Here is a 21,270-nt window from a genome sequence, read left to right as displayed (position 1 = left end):
CTATAACGTTGCACAACGATTTAAATCAATAATTATTTTTGTTGTTTTGCTGTGTCTTTTCCAATGGTATGACGTACAAATGACTTCAGCCTACCCCTTACAAATAAAAAACACATGAAAAAATCATGTGAGAAAAAACATACCTGGGTGGTGTGTTATATTAACCTACCTGGGTGGTGTGTTATATTAACCTACCTGGGTGGTGTGTTATATTAACCTACCTGGGTGGTGTGTTATATGAACCTACCTGGGTGGTGTGTTATATGAACCTACCTGGGTGGTGTGTTATATTAACCTACCTGGGTGGTGTGTTATATTAACCTACCTGGGTGGTGTGTTATATTAACCTACCAGGGTGGTGTGTTATATGAACCTACCTGGGTGGTGTGTTATATTAACCTACCTGGGTGGTGTGTTATATTAACCTACCAGGGTGGTGTGTTATATTAACCTACCAGGGTGGTGTGTTATATGAACCTACCTGGGTGGTGTGTTATATTAACCTACCTGGGTGGTGTGTTATATTAACCTACCAGGGTGGTGTGTTATATTAACCTACCAGGGTGGTGTGTTATATTAACCTACCTGGGTGGTGTGTTATATTAACCTACCTGGGTGGTGTGTTATATTAACCTACCTGGGTGGTGTGTTATATTAACCTACCTGGGTGGTGTGTTATATTAACCTACCAGGGTGGTGTGTTATATTAACCTACCTGGGTGGTGTGTTATATGAACCGACCTGGGTGGTGTGTTATATTAACCTACCTGGGTGGTGTGTTATATTAACCTACCTGGGTGGTGTGTTATATGAACCGACCTGGGAGGTGTGTTATATGAACCTACCTGGGTGGTGTGTTATATTAACCTACCAGGGTGGTGTGTTATATTAACCTACCAGGGTGGTGTGTTATATTAACCTACCAGGGTGGTGTGTTATATTAACCTACCTGGGTGGTGTGTTATATTAACCTACCTGGGTGGTGTGTTATATTAACCTACCTGGGTGGTGTGTTATATTAACCTACCTGGGTGGTGTGTTATATTAACCTACCTGGGTGGCATTTTTTTTTTTACACCTTTATGACTAGATATTATCTAGCGTGTCCTGTGTTGCATATTATCTGACTGAGCATACAAGCATACAAGTATCTAAGTATCTGACTGAGCGGTGGTAGGCAGAAGCAGGCGCGTAAACATTCATTCAAACAGCACTTTCGTGCGTTTTGCCCAGCAGCTCTTCGTTGCACGTCAAGAATTGCGCTGTTACATTGATTTTATTGATGTATTATATTAAGTTAAAATAAGTATGTAAATAAGTCATTATTACAAATAAAAATATATATTTTTTAAAAATCGTCAGATTAATCGGTATCGGCTTTTTTGGTCCTCCAATAATCAGTATCGGTGTTGAAAAATCATAATCAGTCGACCTCTAATATATACATATACACACACACACAAAAGGCATGTACACAAACTGCCCAATTTTTCCAATTGTCTTTATTCAGTCAGTGCAACAAACTAGGAGTGACCAAAAACACTTTTTTCCAACATGTTTGTTGCAAATTCAAAACACTTTTTGCCAACGACGTTTGCATTCAAGGCATTCCTTGTGTTTGTGTTCGAGGAACAATGAACAATACAATTAAAATGTAAATAAAGTGCTTTAAAAAAAATGACTGTTAAAAATAAGTCCAAAATATACATAAACAATGCAATTATGAGTTACTTTGGTCTGAGTGGAAATAATAAATTAATTTCAAATCACAAAGGAAAGGAATGGAAATGTTATGACAACTTTTTGTCTGATAAAGGGAACAATGGAAATGTTATGACAACTTTTTGTCTGATAAAGGGAACAATGGAAATGTTATGACAACTTTTGGAAATGTTAAGTCTGATAAAGGGAACAATGGAAATGTTATGACAACTTTTTGTCTGATAAAGGGAACAATGGAAATGTTATGACAACTTTTTGTCTGATAAAGGGAACAATGGAAATGTTAAGAAACTTTTTGTCTGATAAAGGGAACAATGGAAATGTTATGACAACTTTTTGTCTGATAAAGGGAACAATGGAAATGTTATGACAACTTTTTGTCTGATAAAGGGAACAATGGAAATGTTATGACAACTTTTTGTCTGATAAAGGGAACAATGGAAATGTTATGACAACTTTTTGTCTGATAAAGGGAACAATGGAAATGTTATGACAACTTTTTGTCTGATAAAGGGAACAATGGAAATGCAGTTGGAATGGGGCTGTTTTTCAAGGTAAATAAAAACAAACTAAATAAATCATGATAAACAAGATAACAGCAAAGCCTACATCCTCTACTCTACTATGGGTTGACAGTTACAGTGCATTCGGAAAGTATTCAGACCCCTGGACTTTTCCCCCCATTTTGTTACCTTACAGCCTTATTTTAAAAAAACCATTCCTCATCAATCTACACATAATACCCCATAAAGACAAAGTAAAAACAGGTTTTTAGATTATTTTGCAAATGTATTAAAAAAACAAAAACAGAAATACCTTATTTACATAAGTATTCAGACCCTTTGCTATGAGACGCGAAATTGAGCTCAGGTGCATATTGTTTCCATTGATCATCTTTGAGATGTTTCTACAACTTGGAGTCCACCTGTGGTAAATTCAATTGATTGGACATGATTTGGAAAGGCACACACCTGTCTATAGAAAAGGTCCCACAGTTGACAGTACATGTCAGAGCAAAAACCAAGTCATGAGGTCAAAGGAATTGTCCGTAGAGCTCCAGGCCAGGATTGTGTCGAGGCATAGATCTGGGGAAGGGTACTAAAACATTTCTGCAGCATTGAAGGTTCCTAAGAACAGTGGCCTCACTCATTCTTAAATGGATGAAGTTTGGAACCACCAAGACTCTTCCTAGAGCTGGCCGCCTGGCCAAACTGAGCAATCAGGGAGAAGGGCCTTGGTCAGGGAGGTGATAAAGAACCCGATGGTCACTCTGACAGAGCTCAAGAGTTCCTCTGTTGAGATGAGAGAACCTTCCAGAAGGATAACCATCTTTGTAGCAATCCACCATTCAGGCCTTTATGCTAGAGTGGCCAGATGGAAGCCACTCCTCAGTAAAAAGCACATGGCAGCCCGCTTGGAGTTTGCCAAAAGGCACCCAAATGACTCTCACCATGAGAAACGAGATTCCCTGGTCTGATGAGACCAAGATTGAACTCTTTGACCTGAATGCCAACCTTCACGTCTGGAGGAAACCTGGCACCATCCCTACGGTGAAGCATGGTGGTGGCAGCATCATGATGTGGGGATGTTTTTCAGTGGCAGGTACTGAGAGACTAGACAGGATCGAGGGAAAGATGAACGGAGCAAAGTATGGAGAGATCCTTGATGAAAATCTGCTCCAGATGGCTCAGGACTTCAGACTGGGGTGAAGGTTCACCTTCCAACAGGACAACAACCCTAAGCACACAGCCAAGACAACATCGGGAAAAGTCTCCAAATGTCCTTGAGTGGTCCAGCAAGAGGCCATGCTTGAACTCGATTGAACATGTTTGGAGAGACCTGAAAATAGCTATGCCGCGACACTCCCCATCCAATCTGACAGAGTTTCAGAGGATCTGCAGAGACTCTAGGTTGTAATCATTGCCAAAGGTGCTTCAACAAAGTAAAGGGTCTGAATAGGTTTTTCTCAAAAACTGTTTTTGCCTTGTCATTATTGGGTATTGTGTGTAGATTGATGAGGGGGGAAAAACGATGTAATCCATTTTAGAATAAGGCTGTAACCTAACAAAATGTGGAAAAAGTAAAAGGATCTGAATAGTTTCCGAATGCACTGTATCTATCCAATATAACACAGAGGGTCTTCTGTAATGGAAATGTGGTATTTTGCAAGGTAGCTGTCTCGGTCCTTTACTGTTCTCTATTCTTTACCAATGATCTCTCACTAGCCTTACAAAGTCTGGAATCAACAACAACAAAAAATGTCACATGCTTCGGAATAAAAACGGTGGAGACTAACAGTGAAATTAAAAAAGGTGGAGACTAACAGTGAAATTAAAAAAGGTGGAGACTAACAGTGAAATGCTTATTTACGGGTCCTTTTCCAACAATGCAATGAGTTTTTTTAATCAGAAATAAAACAAAAAAACAAACACGATAATAGCAAACTACATCCTCTACTCAAGTCTCTTATGTCCTTCTTGATAAGATATAGAAATGAACAAAGGATACACAAGAAAGTAGTTTGTGTCCAGGGAAAATGAGGCATACCACTTAGTAGATTGTTTGAAATGTCCCCACCGAATATCACATTGTCTTTTACATCGGGAATAGATACCTCTTGGCCATTCCTATTGGTTTATGAACCAGAAAATAAAATGAAAATACAATATACATCCAGTGTTTTAGGCTCATTCAGAAGCATACAACACACACACACCACGATCGTTCATAACACAAATGGAAACAGTTGAAAACATCTACAGGGACTGACTTTAAATAATGCACTATTCTGGATTACCCAAGAGGACTAAATCCCTAATAATAAGGTAAAGTGTGAATGACCTCAACGATCAACAGGCTCAACCAGTAAACCTTTTAACAGCTGTGAACCACAGTGGCAGGTTATGTCCCAATTCTCCACCCTTCTCCCAAAATGTGCACTTGCACAATTTCCCGGCTTGGATGTGAAAGTATTGGATTGGAGAGTTTCCACCATTGTTAAATCCATTAGTCTGTAGGTTGTATAGGGACGCAAAGGAAAGACAAATGACTGAAAAGGAAGCAGGATTATTCCCTATCATGGAGTGTGTACTAATATGTAGTGTACTAAGGAGATGAGATGTTAGATTTTTAAGCAGCAGCCAATGCTGACAAGATAAAATAATCAAAATCAGACAACTACACTTAGCATAAACACAAAATCAGACAACTACACTTAGCATAAACACAAAATCTCTGATAGTCAGTGTAAAGACAAAATATTAAATGTTTTAAATTCAGTGTAGAGACTGTGGCCCTTAGTCACTAAACCACAACACATTGTAACAAGAATGAAACTACAGTTTTTCCACAATGACACCGAACTCAGCCCATTCTCTGGGTCATCCTGGTGCTTTTGTTAAAGCTAAAATCCTTAGTTGCTACATCAATTTTGTTTTACTTATGAATTATATACACCCATTGATTCTTGAAGAATATTATAAATGCCTCATGAGCAGCTGCCGTACCCCATCAGAACCCAAAATATAAGTTTCCTTACAAACATTGGAGTAAAACAATGTAAACAAAACACTGTACAGCCTCAAAACATGGCTAAATTATAATGTTGATATCATAGAAGGTCAGTCCTTGCATCCATAGCTCTGTCTATGACAGTGGTTACATCACTCCAGGCCCATCCCAAAGCTTTTTTTACAAAAACAGAGGCAGGGTGGGCTTGTTATTGCTTGACTCAAGGACTCTAGCTTTAACATCCAAAGTTTTACATCAAACATGTCGCATGCAGAACAGTGTTAGTTAGACAATATATTAAAAGTTGATTAATTAACCAAACCCTGTGAATTTCACGTTAAATGGCAGCCCAAATATTACTGCAGATCTAGCTCGCCACCCAATGTTTTTTGGTGTAAAACAGTTATTTACATATTTAATTACACACCAAGACATAAAACAAGGAATAAAACAGAATGTTGAAATAATAGTAAAAAAAAAGAAAAAAGAATTGTGTCGAAAGTAACTCCTCCGGTGTCTTGAAATGATGTGGATCATGTAGAGTAAGTCATTCAGTGTGGTGACTGTGGTCTGTATTTTTGTGTGAAACAGTTTTTGCATTTTGTTTCAGGTTGGATGAAATGCTCAATGAGAAATGCCACCCCCCCTCTAAATCTCCCGTTACATCTCTTATTTCCTCTCTACCTCATTCCTCCAACCCTCCCTCCCTCTCCCAGTCTCTTCCAAGTTCCAGTACCAATACCTTACACTCTCTCTTGGCGATCTTATCCAGTGAGAGGACAGGGCGTTCGGGGGGAAGGTAGAGGGGTCGACCCACTGGAGATCCCACTGGAGGAGTGATGGCCCGGCGCTCCATAACACTGCCCGTCCTGGAACACACACACACGGACAGATACAGACAGACGCAACAGACAGGCACACACACAAGATGGGGATGATTAGGAGAGTTCAAAGAGTCTGAGAGCGGTCAGGGAGGCACTGCCAGAACGTGGGGATTACAGTATGGTTGGGTGTGCGTGTTTGACTGAATGCTAATGTGTGTGTGTCTACGTGTGTGTTCTGCCTTCAAGTTAAATCTAAAAGGGGAATATACACTTGATGTTTTTCCTCCCCGATCTATACAACCTACTGTACATTCTCAGAGTGAATGAGAACTACATACCTACGTAATCAAAACACCTTTGTTTTATTCATTTTTTAAATTCATTATTCTTTTTATTCATTTGGAAAATGTTCTATAAATGTTAATAATTTTTTGAAAATGTGGAGTAGGTTGTGTAGATCGATAGGGAAGAAAATGTAATGTATTCCTATTTAGATGACATTTTAAGGCAGCAAGACTTTCACTAGCGACTGTATATACGCGTCAGTGTCTCCTACCTCATAAGATGTGACCGTGAGGGTTGTTGGTGAGAGAAGCTCTGTGACCGTCCCAGACTCTGTCTGTCCAGCAGGTCTCTAACAGCAGGGCTGGAGGGAGAGTTGTGACGGGACAGGGACAGAGACATGGGCCTGGCCTCAGCAGGGGGGTTGGAACAGGACGCTGTGAACTGGAGCTTCAGCTTCATGTGCTGGCTTAACTGGAGAGGAAGAGGAGGGTGAGTGAGTAATGTTTGGTCAGACAAAACAAGACCAGACCAGACAGACAGACAGGAAGTGAGTGTGAGTGTGTTGGTACCTCAAACAGTCCTGCCTTGAGAATCTGGAAGGCAACTGTGAAGGAGAGGGTGGATCCTTTCCGACACTGTCCCAAGTTGTTGAGGGGGGAGTGACACACCACAGAACTCGCTGACGGGTCCTCCTGCCGACCACGTCCTGGGGGGAGGAAGGAAGAGAGGATGGTGTTTAGTTTAACCAAGGAGAGTGCAATATAATATAACCTAAAGTAATTCTGTTCCTCTGGTATGTAGTCAGTTAGTTAGGGGCTTTGTTACAAATCATGACTGGATGTTAGACAGGATTCACCCCTCATCTACCACTACACATCTCCCTCCCTCCCTCCCTCCCTCCCTCCCAACAACCTCTCCATTTTCTTTTCTCGCTTTCCTCCATCTTCCCTCTCTCTTTCCATCCCTCTTCCAATCTCTCTCTATCACTCTTTTCCCCCCTCCATAATGATTATCTCTTCTCACCTTCGGGTGTCCAGACCAGGCGTACAGCCAGGAAGTCCTGCAGGTTGTTGAGGAGGGTGTATTTGACCCGGAAGTGCTCCAGCGGCCGCACGGAACTCTGACAAGAAGCTGTCATCACCAAACGGGGGCGGTCCAGTCTCACGCTGGGTAGCTGGTAGTGGGTCGAAATGTACCTGGGGAAGGGAAGTGAAGAAGGTCAAATCAGGTAATAATGGGGTAGGTATATTTGGACAGATAATAGAGTTAATGAAGAGTACTTATTATGGGGTAGTTCCAACAAATACTGGGTGTACACTTATCTTGTGAAGGGAAGGCTTGTAGTTATGCTTGTAGTTATAATAGGATAGTTACAGTGCATTCGGAAAGTATTGGGACCCCTTCCCACATTTAGTTACGTTACAGCCTTATTCTAAAATGGATTCAAATACTTTTTTCCCCTCATCAATCTATACACAATACCCCATAATGACAAAGTGAAAACAGGTTTTTCGAGATTTTTGCAAATGTATAAAAAAATTGATTGAAAAAAATACCTTATTTACTTAAGTATTCAGACCCTTTGCTATGAGACGCAAAATTGGGCTCAGGTGCATCCTGTTTCTATTGATCATCCTTGAGATGTTTCTACAACTTGATTGGCGTCCACCTGTGGTAAATTCAATTGATTTGGAAAGACACGCACCTGTCTATATAAGGTCCCACAGTTGACAGTGCATGTCAGAGCAAAAACCAAGCCATGAGGTGAAAGGAATTGTCCGTAGAGCTCCAGGACAGGATTGTGTCGAGGCACAGATCTGGGGAAGGGTATAAAAACATTTCTGCCGCATTGAAGGTCCCCAAGAGCACAGTGGCCTCCATCATTCTTAAATGGAAGAAGTTTGGAACCACAAAGACTCTTCCAAGAGCTGGCTGCCTGGCCAAGCTAAGCAATCGGGGGAGAAAGGCTTTGGTCAGGGAGGTTATTAAGAACCCGATGGTCACTCTGACAGAGCTCCAGAGTTCCTCTGTGGAGAAGGGAGAACATTCCAGAAGGACAACCATCTCTGTAGCACCACCAATCCGTAAAAGGCACATGACAGCCAGCTTGGAGTTTGCCAAAAGGCACCTAAAGGACTCTCAGTCCATGAGAAACAAGATTCTCTGGTCTGATGAAACCAAGATTTAACTCTAGCAAGCAATGGCAATCATGTATTTTCTTACCGAGATTACTGCTCTAAAATAGGTTTCAAATAATCCATACTGAAACTTTCAGATGAAGGTTGTGTGAATTAAACATGGTCTATTGCTTTCATGAGCTTTTTCTCTTACTGCCCTGAGTTTAAGACAAAGGGTTTAGCCATCTTGAAATTAAGAACATTTCCAAGAATCTTTTTGCTAAAGGAGAAACATAAGAAATAGCACAAGAACATTTCCTAGAACCTTTTTGCTAAAGGAGAAACATAAGAAATAGCACAAGAACATTTCCTAGAACCTTTTTGCTAAAGGAGAAACATAAGAAATAGCACAAGAACATTTCCTATAACCTTTTTGAGGAATAGAAACGTTGCTTAACCCTCTTCTCGAGTCTATAGTTAAGGACAAAATGTCAGTTAAGAGGAAATTGCTTCTTAAGAAGGTTTTGTGAATCCGGCCCCTGGGCCTCCTGAGTGGCGCAGCAGTCTAAGGCACTGCATCGCAGTGCTAGAGGCATCATTACAGACCCAGGTGCGATCCCAGGCAGTATCCCAACCGGCCGTCATCGGGAGTCCCATAGGGCGGCGCACAATTGGCCCAGCATCGGGTTAGGGTTAGGGGAGGGTCCGGGTTAGGGGAGGGTCTGGCGGGGGGGCTCTACTTGGTTCATCGCGATCTCTAGCGACTCCTTATGGCAGGCTGGGCGCTTGCAAGCTGACCCCGGTCATAAGTTGAACGGTGTTTCCTCTGACACATTGGTGCGGCTGGCTCCCAGGTTAAGCGGGCGGGTTTTAAAAAGCAAGGTTGGGCAGGTCATATTTCGGAGGACGCATGACTCGACCTTCGCCTCCCGAGCCCATTGGGGGGTTGCAGCGATGAGACAAGATCAAAACTTTGGAGAGAAAGAGGGTAAAATAAAAACATTTAAAAATAGACCTACCTGGTAAATGGAAGCTTAGAGGTAGACCATTGCAGCACAGCCACCAATGGAACCTCCAGACCCTAAAGGAGAAAGAAAAACACATTCCTCAAATGATCTCATGCTGTAGACATAAGGACATTATTGGAAGATCTTTCATGCATATGTTTAATCTAAAACAGTTTAAATGATCTCACACTAAAGCCGGTTGTACACGACACAAAGAAAAAAAATATAATAATTTGCTGAGCGATGGTCTTGCCAACATAGTGGTGCGCACACTAAACAATGTGGCACAGATGGGGGTCACACGCTACAAGATTCTTCACTTGGTCGTAAGGATTGTCGATACCATGCTGTCTCGCCAAAACAACGATGTGATTAGATTTAACGTAGCTACAACGAGCTGTGGCTCAAAGCAGCCTCAAATATCTTCAGTCAGACATTAACGCTTGCCATACAATGCAATCTGAAAGTATTCAGACCCCTTGACTTTTTCCAAATGTTTTCATTTTACAGCCCCAATTGTTTTTCTCCCTCATCAATCTAAACACAATACCCCATAATGACAAAGCAAAAACTATTTATAAGAAATAAAAACTGAAATATCACATTTACATAAGTATTCAGACCCTTTACTCAGTACTTTGTTGAAGCACCTTTGGCAGCGATTACAGCCTCAAGTCTTCTTGGGTATGATGCTACAAGCTCGGCACACCTGTATTTGGGAAGTTTCTCCCATTCCTCTCTGCAGAGCCTCTAAAGCTCTGTCAGGTTGAATGGGGAGCGTCGCTGCACAGCTATTTTTAGGTCTCTCCGGAGATGTATTGGGTTCAAGTCCGGGCTCTGTCTGGGCCACTCAAGGACATTGTGGTGGTGAAATTACAATATTATGTTATAATACTGTGGTAATGGTAATTTTATGCAACAGAATAGGGTTCTTAGAACTCTATTGTGTCTGTGTGAACTAAGAGTGGGCCTCTGCGGCTTAATGCTAAGAGTAGATTTACGTTGCCTTAGGTGATAAACCTAACAAGCCACATTCCATTCATGTGAGGGTAATTGCTCTGCTCTGACTGGAAGGCACTGGGGAGAGATGGCTCGGGTTGAGAGGAACCTAGTTTTGGGGGCCAAACCCTGGTTTTCATACAATGAGAACAGTCTTCACAGCAGATACCGTCTGCTATAAATTATTCATTTATTTCATACAAATCCTAACCTTGTGACCAATTCCACACATCTGTTGTTTGTCATCTAGACTAAGGGGGTGTATCTTTGCCATATAAAAGATGTTGGTATTTCTTGTGTCGGGGCTCTCAACACAACATTCAAGAGTGTTGTGTCGACCAGCCATCGTTATTGCAGAGCACTCACATGAATCACCTGTGTGTGTGGTGTGACATGCTATTCCTATTAATACGTGAATAAAGATTTTGTTTAACTCTGACTTGTATGAAAAGTTTGTCTCCTCATTTGACAATAAAGAAATAACCAGCACAACATTCAAAGACCTGTCCCGAAACCACCCCTGCGTTGTCTTGGCTGTGTGCTTAGGGTTGTTGTCCTGTTGGACGATGAACCTTCGCCCTAGTCTGAGGTCCTGAGCGGTCTGGAGCAGGTTTTCATTAAGGATCTCTATGCACTTTGCTCCATTCACCTCTCTCATGATTCTGACTAGCCTCCCAGTCCCTCCCGCTGAAAAACATCCCCACAGCATGATGCCGCTGCCACCATGCTTCGCCGTAGGGATGGTGCCAGGTTTCCTCCGGACGGGACGCTTGGCATTCTGGCCAAAAAGTTCAATCTTGGTTTCATCAGACCAGGGATTCTTGTTTCTCATGGTCAGAGTCCTTTAGGTGCCTTTTGTCAAACTCCAAGCGAGCTGATGTCAAGTAAAGAGGCACTGAGTTTGAAGGTAGGCCTTGAAATACATCCACAGGTACACCTCCAATTGACTCAAATGATGTCAAGTAGCCAATCAGAAGCTTCTAAAGCCATTAAATAATTTTCTGGAATTTTCCAAGCTGTTTAAAGGCAGAGTCAACTTAGTGTATATAAACTTCTGACCCACTGGAATTGTGATACAGTGAATTATAAGTGAAATAATCTGTCTGTAAACAATTGTTGGAAAAATTACTTGTCATGCACAAAGTAGATGTCCTAACCGACTTGCCAAAACTATAGTTTGTTAATTAAAAAGAAATTTGTGGAGTGGTTGAAAAACAAGTTTTAATGACTCCAACCTAAGTGTATGTAAACTTCCGACTTCAACTGTATCAAGCCAACATATTGAATTGAATAACATTGGTTGTGAACTTCAGAGCTGTAGCGATTTGACACTATGGCTTTGGTTAAAGGCAAGTACAAACACATACTAGTAGTAGTCATCGCTCCTGCTCTTGTCTACACATCCTGGGTGAAGCGAAACACTCATCATCTCACTGTTTTCTTCTCTGGCGAGCTCTCATTGGCTATTGCTTGTCACCGTTTTCAAAACTTGTTGTTTCACACTACACAAGCATTGCAGATTACTGCAGATTTTATGCAGATAAAATCAAACATGTTTGAAAATATTTGGGACGTCTGGGACTGCTCAAAGACGAGATCCGTAGATTGTGTCTCTGACCCGCTCACATTAAACGAGCGTCAGTGATAGCTGCGCGTCCCGAGTAGGCAATGACATGGGAATTTTGTCTCCAATCTCAAAAACTAAATCCGGGCCAAACTCGTGTCGTGTACAATCGGGTTAAGTATGATATTATAGTCTGGAATGTATCTCACTGACAGAGATACTCCCTTCACTCCCCGTTATGTTACAAACTGGGACTATTTCAGTTGGTATTACATTCTCCTTTCTCTCCGTGAGAGAATCTCTCCTTGCCTGCTTTTGAAAAAGGTTGAAGGTAACAGAGGAGAGGAGCCGAGGAGAGGGAACATAGAAACATATGTGCTTGTATGAAATGAGACATCTGCACTCGCGCATCAACATTTTCTAGATAAAAGGATAAGTAGCATATAGATTTTAAATGTGTGCTTGCTTTTCTCATTCCAGAAAACAGCCGATTCAAAGGGGGAGTGGCCAATGTTGAAACACTTCTGCACTAGCCTCCTTTGAGGATACACCTGTGCATCCTCTGCCGAAGTAGGTTATCATGGTGGTGAGCACAATCCTCCGTTCTCCTACTAACGAATTGACACTCTCCACGACTATTACCCACTTATCGGTTTCAGGGAAGGAGTCGAGGATAGACTTTTGCCCAATTGAGAATCTCCCCCACTCTCACCTCGCTGGACTCTTCCTCTGGCTGGTCTCTGAGCTGCAGCTGAAACAGGAAGTTCTGCTCCTCCAGGGCAGAGAGCATGCTGGGAAGGTGGGAGGAGCTACTGTTCATTCTGTGGAATGATGCCATGGTAACCTCCGCTGATTGGTGGCTGCAGACAGGTAGTATAGAATGTTGTGGTTACGAAATGGTTACAAAAAGTGGCACTTTTAACATTCTGACCATGGTCTTTATTTAAACCTTTTTTTCCCCCAGCAGTTTTGCATTAAATCCTAATGGTTAAGGTTGGGACTATAATTACCAGACATTGTCCACTAGGAGTACAGAGCCATCAGGCATCATGGGGAGGTAGGACGCGTTGAAGTTAGGAAGAACCCTCACGTTCCTAACACACACCTCCTCCTGGGAACTGGAGTTTAATACTGGGGAGAGGGGGGAGAGGTGGAGCGGGGAGCGAGAGAGAGGTGGAGCGGGGAGCGAGAGAGAGGTGGAGCGAGAGAGAGGTGGAGCGAGAGAGAGGTGGAGCGGGGAGCGAGAGAGAGGTGGAGCGGGGAGCGAGAGAGAGGTGGAGAGGGGAGCGAGAGAGAGGTGGAGAGGGGAGCGAGAGAGAGGTGGAGCGAGAGAGAGGTGGAGCGGGGAGCGAGAGAGAGAGGAGAGGGGGAGCGGGGAGAGAGAGAGGGTGGAGAGAGAGAGAGATGGAGCGGGGAGCGAGAGAGGTGGAGCGGGGAGTGAGAGAGAGGTGGAGCAAGAGAGAGGTGGAGCGGGAGAGAGGTGGAGTGAGAGAGAGGTGGAGCGGGGAGCGAGAGAGAGGTGGAGCGGGGAGCGAGAGAGAGAGAGAGGTGGAGCGGGGAGCGAGAGAGAGGTGGAGCGGGGAGCGAGAGAGAGGTGGAGCGGGGAGCGAGAGAGAGGTGGAGCGGGGAGCGAGAGAGAGGTGGAGCGGGGAGCGAGAGAGAGGTGGAGCGGGGAGCGAGAGAGAGGTGGAGCGGGGAGCGAGAGAGAGGTGGAGCGGGGAGCGAGAGAGAGGTGGAGCGGGGAGCGAGAGAGAGGTGGAGCAGGGAGCGAGAGAGGTGGAGGTGGAGCGGGGAGCGAGAGAGAGGTGGAGCGGGGAGAGAGGTGGAGCGGGGAGTGAGAGAGGTGGAGCGGGGAGTGAGAGAGAGGTGGAGCGGGGAGCGAGAGAGAGGTGGAGCGGGGAGCGAGAGAGAGAGAGAGGGGCGGGGAGCGGGGAGCGAGAGAGAGGTGGAGCGGGGGAGCGAGAGAGAGAGGTGGAGCGGGGAGCGAGAGAGAGGTGGAGCGGGGAGCGAGAGAGAGGTGGAGCGGGGAGCGAGAGAGAGGTGGAGCGGGGAGCGAGAGAGAGGTGGAGCGGGGAGCGAGAGAGGTGGAGCGGGAGCGAGAGAGAGGTGGAGCGGGGGAGCGAGAGAGAGGTGGAGCGGGGAGCGAGAGAGAGGTGGAGCGGGGAGCGAGAGAGAGGTGGAGCGGGGAGCGAGAGAGAGGTGGAGCGGGGAGCGAGAGAGAGAGGAGGTGGAGCGGGGAGGTGGAGCGGGGAGCGAGAGAGAGGTGGAGCGGGGAGCGAGAGAGAGGTGGAGCGGGGCGAGAGAGAGGTGGAGCGGGGAGCGAGAGAGAGGTGGAGCAGGGAGCGAGAGAGAGGTGGAGCGGGGAGCGAGAGAGAGGTGGAGCGGGGAGCGAGAGAGAGGTGGAGCGGGGAGCGAGAGAGAGGTGGAGCGGGGAGTGAGAGAGAGGTGGAGCGGGGAGTGAGAGAGAGGTGGGAGACATTAAAAAAGAGACAGGAACAGGAAAACAGAGAGGAGATGTTTAAGTGATGTAGTATTGTCTCCTAAAAGTCATGGTATTATTGTCTCCTAAAAGTCATGGTAGTATTGTCTCCTAAAAGTCATGGTAGTATTGTCTCCTAAAAGTCATGGTAGTATTGTCTCCTAAAACAATGGCGTCACTTCCATAGGACAATATTTAAACACATACACAAACCCCACATCCCATTAAAGTAATAGTGCAACATTTTGGCAACCGAGTGCAGTTCTCTGTGTGCAGTTTGAAGGAAGTTGAAGGTAGTTTCAGGGGCCATTGCTAGCTACAGTTAGTGCAAGTGTATAGGAACTGCTAGCATACGACCTTCAACTTCCTTCAAACTGCACACAGAGAAACTGCACTCGGTTGCCAAAATGTCGCACTATTCCTTTAATGGGACGTGGATGTTGTAAGTGGGGTTTGTGTATGTATGTAGAAACATAAAAACGGTATCCATGAGTTCATCTGTGTCTGTGTATGTAGAAAAAAGGGTTTACACTGCCTTCAGGAAGTATTCACACCCCCTTGACCTTTCCACGTTGTTGTGTTACAGACAGAATTTTACATTTATTGAAATTGAGATTTGTTTTTGTCACTGGCCTACATACAATAATGATGTGAAAGTGAAATGTTTCTCAAAATGTGTACAAATGAATTAAACATGAAAAGCTTAAATGTCTTAAGTCAATAAGCATTCAACCCATTTAGTTATTGCAAGCCTAAATAAGTTCAGGAGTAAAAATGTGCTTAACAAGTCACATAATAAATTGCATGGACTCACTCTGTGTGCAATAATAGTGTTTAACATGAATGTTGAATGACTACCTCTGTATCCACACATACAATTATCTGTAAGTTCACTCGGTTGAGCAGTGAATTTCAAAACAGACCAGGGCGGTTTTCCAATACCTCGCAAAGAAGGTTACCCATTGGTAGATGGGTAAAAAAAAATCTAAAGCAGACATTGAATATCCCTTTGGTGGTAGTTGCATCATGTTATGCTTGTAATCGTTTATCTACTGGGGAGTTTTTCAGAACAAAAAAAAAACACGGAAAGGCAAAATCCTAAAGGAAACCATGGGTCAGTCTGCTTTCCACCAGACACTGGGAGATGAATTCACCTTTCAGAAGGACAATAACCTAAAACACAAGGCCAAATATACACTGGAGTTACTTACCAAGAAGACAGTGAATGTTCCCGAGTGGCCGAGTTACAGTTTGGACTTAAATCTACTGGAAAATATATGGCAATGAAAATGGTTGTCAAGCTATGATCAACAACCAATTTGACAAGAGCTTGAAGAATTATGAAAAGAATAATGGGCAAATGTTGCACAATTGAGGTGTGGAAAGCTCTTAGAGACTCACCCCAAAAGACTCACACCTGTTATCGCTGCCAAAGGTGCTTTTAAAAGTATTGACTCAGAGGTGTGAATACTTATGGAAATTAAATATTTCTGTAATTTATTTTCAATACATCTGCAAAAATGTATTCACATGTTTTTCTTTCTCACTTTGTCATTATGGGTTATTGTGTGTAGATGGGTGTTAAAATATATATATTTAATCCATTTTTAAGTCAAGATGTAACACGACAAAATGTGGAATAAGTCAAGGGATATGAATATTTTCGGAAGGCACTATAGTTGCCACACTATCCCTTTAAGACAATACAGGGTCCTCTTACTCTATAGTGTAAACACACGCACACACACGCACCACATATGAGCCATTACACTTCTGAGCTATTGCATAACATTGTAATAACACTGTGGCAGCGAGGATAAAGTACTTGATTTGTCATACTTTGCTCTCTGTTGCTGTTACTGTTAACAAACCAAGACTGTGTTAGCATAACCACTAGCTTAAGCACTTTGTTTTCAAACAGGAAGTAACATAACATAAATATGCCATTGATCAGATGCTTTTTTCCAAAGCGACTTACAACAGTGAGTGCATAAGTCTTTCATATGGGTGGCCTAAGCGGGAACTGAAATCCACAACCCTAGCATTGCAGGTGCCATGCTCTACCAATTGAGCCACACAGGACCAATCATGAATCTTCATTTGGCACTCCTCAACTAGGGCATTACCCAAGCTGCTACTGTACTTCTAGAATTAAAACAATATTCAAAAGTCGTAAAGTTGGCCCAACTCTCTATATACATGGCTCTGATTAATTCCAGTGAATGAACAGGATTTTACACACACACACACACACACACACACACACACACACACACACACACACACACACACTTGTTTCAATCTTTCCTTTATTCAGAAGTCAGGAGCTCTTAGCTCTGCTTCAGAGCAGGGTGAGCAAATCTGAGAATAGAAAACACCCAATGAGTCTAGGGTTAAGAAGAAATAGTGTGAGCCCATTCTAAATCCACAAACAGCCCCCTACCATTTCTAGGCTTTAACTAGGGTCCAGTGTTTCTTATTCAGTGTAACTAGGGTCCAGAGTGATTCTCGTTCAGTGTAACTAGGGTCCAGAGTGTTTCTCGTTCAGTGTAACTAGGGTCCAGAGTGTTTCTCGTTCAGTGTAACTAGGGTCCAGAGTGTTTCTCATTCAGTGTAACTAGGGTCCAGAGTGATTCTCGTTCAGTGTAACTAGGGTCCAGAGTGTTTCTCGTTCAGTGTAACTAGGGTCCAGAGTGTTTCTCGTTCAGTGTAACTAGGGTCCAGAGTGTTTCTCATTCAGTGTAACTAGGGTCCAGAGTGTTTCTCGTTCAGTGTAACTACGGTCCAGAGTGTTTCTCATTCAGTGTAACTAGGGTCCAGAGTGTTTCTCATTCAGTGTAACTAGGGTCCAGAGTGTTTCTCATTCAGTGTAACTAGGGTCCAGAGTGTTTCTCATTCAGTGTAACTAGGGTCCAGAGTGTTTCTCATTCAGTGTAACTAGGGTCCAGAGTGTTTCTCATTCAGTGTAACAAAGTTGAACCTCCCCAGCTACCTACCTTTGAGAAGTGTCAGGTGCTTCCCGGAGACGGTAATCTGTTGACATTTCACAGTCGGAGGAGGAAGAACACTCAGGGTGGTGCTGACTGGACAGAGAGGGGGAAGGAAGGGGAGAGAGAGATATTTGTCATAAAAAATACATTTAAAAACTATTCTGTACAATATTTAATTGAATGCAAACATGATATATTGAGTTTTTTGAATTTCAAAGGCATGTGTGTGTTTGTGTGTACCCTGGGCCTTAAAGGTGTTGAGGTCCTGTCTGAAGGTGTGTGTGGGACTCCTCAGCTGTAGGATGGTGAGGTAACCATGTTCCCTGATCTCTGCCTTCTCCTTCTCCTGCTTCCACACTGTCACCACGATCTGACATAGACAGGAATGCACAGGTTATGGCGAGGTTATGAACATGAATAGTCACTACGATCTGATCACACATACACACACTCTCACCTTGACCTTGAGCGTGTTGACGTGGAGTTTGTCCAATGAGACGGTCAGAGGGAAGATGACCTCATCGTTCAGTACCACTGGCTTGTCCATGGGTGACTAGGATAGAGAGGAGGGCACAAGTACACACACACAGAAATATTATATCATTTTCTATTGTTCATGGGTGACTAGGAGAGAGAGGATGAGACAGAAAAACTATGTTATATCAAATCAAATCAAATTTATTTATATAGCCCTTTGTACATCAGCTGATATCTCAAAGTGCTGTACAGAAACCCAGCCTAAAACTCCAAACAGCAAGCAATGCAGGTGTAGAAGCACGGTGGCTAGGAAAAACTCCCTAGAAAGGCCAAAACCTAGGAAGAAACCTAGAGAGGAACCAGGCTATGTGGGGTGGCCAGTCCTCTTCTGGCTGTGCCGGGTGGAGATTATAACAGAACATGGCCAAGATGTTCAAATGTTCATAAATGATCAGCATGTTCGAATAATAAGAAGGCAGAACAGTTGAAACTGGAGCAGCAGCACGGCCAGGTGGACTGGGGACAGCAAGGAGTCATCATGTCAGGTAATCCTGGGGCATGGTCCTAGGGCTCAGGTCCTCCTCCGAGAGAAGGAGAGAATTAGAGAATGCACACTTAGATTCACACAGGACACCGAATAGGACAGGAGAAGTACTCCAGATATAACAAACTGACCCTAGCCCCCCGACACATAAACTACTGCAGCATAAATACTGGAGGCTGAGACAGGAGGGGTCAGGAGACACTGTGGACCCATCCGAGGACACCCCGGACAGGGCCAAACAGGAAGGATATAACCCCACCCACTTTGCCAAAGCACAGCCCCCACACCACTAGAGGGATATCTTCAACCACCAACTTACCATCCTGAGACAGGGCCGAGTATAGCCCACAAAGATCTCCGCCATGGCACAACCCAAGGGGGGGCGCCAACCCAGACAGGATGACCACATCAGTGAATCAACCCACTCAGGTGACGCACCCCTTCCAGGGACGGCATGAGAGAGCCCCAGTAAGCCAGTGACTCAGCCCCTGTAATAGGGTTAGAGGCAGAGAATCCCAGTGGAAAGAGGGGAACCGACCAGGCAGAGACAGCAAGGGCGGTTCGTTGTTCCAGAGCCTTTCCGTTCACCTTCCCACTCCTGGGCCAGACTACACTCAATCATATGACCCACTGAAGAGATGAGTCTTCAGTAAAGACTTAAAGGTTGAGACCGAGTTTGCGTCTCTGACATGGGTAGGCATGTGTGTGTGTCTGTGTGTGTGCCACACAGAGAGAGATTATGTAAACAATGGGCTCTCAAAAAGAAAGGAGGAGGATTTATTTGGACTATAGATTCTTGATACGGATGTGAGTCACTACTGTTATCCACTTTCCCACACCAGCAGTGTATGATGGACAAACAGGATCTTTCACAAAAGACATGGGAAATGAAAGTGTGGTTGAGTGCCACAAATACAACAATCCATTCCCATTGTTTTGCCCACATTGACTATCATAGTGGGTGTTATCTTGCAGCGTTGCCAACACCTCAAGGTACATTTGTTTGGCTATGAGCTGCGGTGTTATGAGAGGTGGTATGACTTCTCTGAAAATATGACTGGGTTGTTTTTGTCTGTCTGCACTGGCACTGCGCGGGCTTCATAACAGGCAATGGTGAGCAAATACTCCACAAGCCCTGCTCTCTCTCTCTCTCTCTCTCAATGTCAAGTTCGGACAAATCGAAACAGTGCCGAGGCTCGCATGCTTGAGGCGTCTTTGTATGTCATCAGTAACTACTAGATAGAGCCGACATGTACAGCAGATCACAATAACAAGTTACCATAGTCAGAGTGAGACAGTGTTTTGGCTTGTTGGGTCAGTGCATGCAGGAAGTTGAAAAAGGTCTGGTTCACTGTGGTTGTGGTTTACATGTGTGATTCTGCTGCACTCTTATCAGCTCAGGAAATGTCAGCGCTTCCTATTTCACACAAGAGGTGTACACGTAGCCTATTATAAAATACAATAAACTGGCCATGTTTATAGTCCACTTACGGAACCTTCTTTCCCTTCCACTTATCACCAGACTTATTATTTATTTCATATTACCTGCATCGGTGCCCGCCGATACTGCCGCCCATCACTCCCTGTGTTATTGTGAATGAGAAGCGGCTTGCATTCTCTGAAGCCTCGGTTCCTGGACTCCCTTCTGCCTATATGGGCTGTACCCGCAGCAAAGTCGACCTCGTCGGGGTCCTCGTCTGCACCGTCGTCACTGTAGCTTCTCTGGAACTCGTGGGGGTGAAGTTGGGAGCGATGTCGGCTCTCGCCAGGGCACACACTTGCTACAGCGGAGAGGGACCCTACCAGCTCCTTCCAAGCCCGGGTACCGCAGTCACTATCCCCGTTTCTCTTTGTCCCGTCCGAACCTGACCTTTCATCTCTGGACCGCAGGACCAACAAGAACTGCACGGTCTCACCGAGATAGAGGTGACTGCGACGGGGGAGAGTTCGGTATTTTGACGGGTCGGAAAGGTCCGTGATGGGAACAGCAGGGAAATACATAAAATACTCGCATTGCGATTCCATCATTAGAACCATTGCTAACGTTAGCTAGCTTATTTACCCGGTTATTGCCACATACAAACAAGCTAATACGATTCACAACCCTCTTGGAATTATAGTCTCCGTTTATGACCAGCGTCGACAGCTGGTCTATTTTCTATAAATATATTATCAATAATAAACATTTAAAATCCAATTCATTGTGGCCATCAGTCGATGAACCTGCAACCGACTCTTCACTTTGCATTGTGCTTCAGTAGAACCAGTCGATCACAGACACAAAAAAAAGCAGAATATTTAAACTAGGCAGGAGTAATCAACTGCCTATAAATATAGTTCACAGAAGCCCACATAGCAGGCCTTTCTCTTCCCAGTCAGGTAGGCCTACTAAATACTATAGTACTATAAAAAAAATGTCTGACAATTAAATAAATAACACTTGATTTTGTCAGTTGAAAACATTGACTGAAAATCCTGTTAAACCCATTGTAAACTTGATGTGATCAATTTGCAACAATGCCTAGAGATTTGCAATTTCTATTTAAATCTTAAATAGATAAGCCACTCAAAACCACACAAGGATCACAGGCAGAAGCTTTGTAAAACCAGTGAATGAATGCATGCAGATGTACTGTATATCGAGGTTTCAAACCAAGTATAAACATCTTCAAGTAACAGGGAGATAATGACATGTTAAATATAGTTTTCTGAAGTATTACCTACAATGTCTGCAAAAAGTATGCTCTCAAGT

General features: G+C 43.9%; 1 protein-coding gene across 1 annotated transcript; it reads right to left on the bottom strand.

The window, feature by feature from the left end:
• Nucleotides 1-3,722: 3,722 nt before the first annotated feature.
• Nucleotides 3,723-20,913, bottom strand: LOC112260960 (trafficking protein particle complex subunit 14). Its single transcript, XM_042328171.1, has 11 exons — nucleotides 20,064-20,913; nucleotides 17,955-18,050; nucleotides 17,738-17,867; nucleotides 17,504-17,590; nucleotides 13,039-13,159; nucleotides 12,741-12,888; nucleotides 9,478-9,539; nucleotides 7,365-7,537; nucleotides 6,911-7,047; nucleotides 6,613-6,812; nucleotides 3,723-6,101 (listed from the first exon to the last, which is right to left on the bottom strand). Exons 1-11 carry the CDS (start codon nucleotides 20,553-20,555, stop codon nucleotides 5,918-5,920), a joined length of 1,830 nt encoding a protein of 609 aa, XP_042184105.1. The 5' UTR covers nucleotides 20,556-20,913; the 3' UTR covers nucleotides 3,723-5,917.
• Between the last annotated feature and the right edge of the window lie 357 nt (nucleotides 20,914-21,270).

Source organism: Oncorhynchus tshawytscha, linkage group LG10, assembly GCF_018296145.1.
Source record: "Oncorhynchus tshawytscha isolate Ot180627B linkage group LG10, Otsh_v2.0, whole genome shotgun sequence".
In the NCBI taxonomy this organism is placed as follows: Eukaryota; Metazoa; Chordata; class Actinopteri; order Salmoniformes; family Salmonidae; genus Oncorhynchus; species Oncorhynchus tshawytscha.
This window is presented reverse-complemented; position numbering and strand designations above follow the sequence as displayed.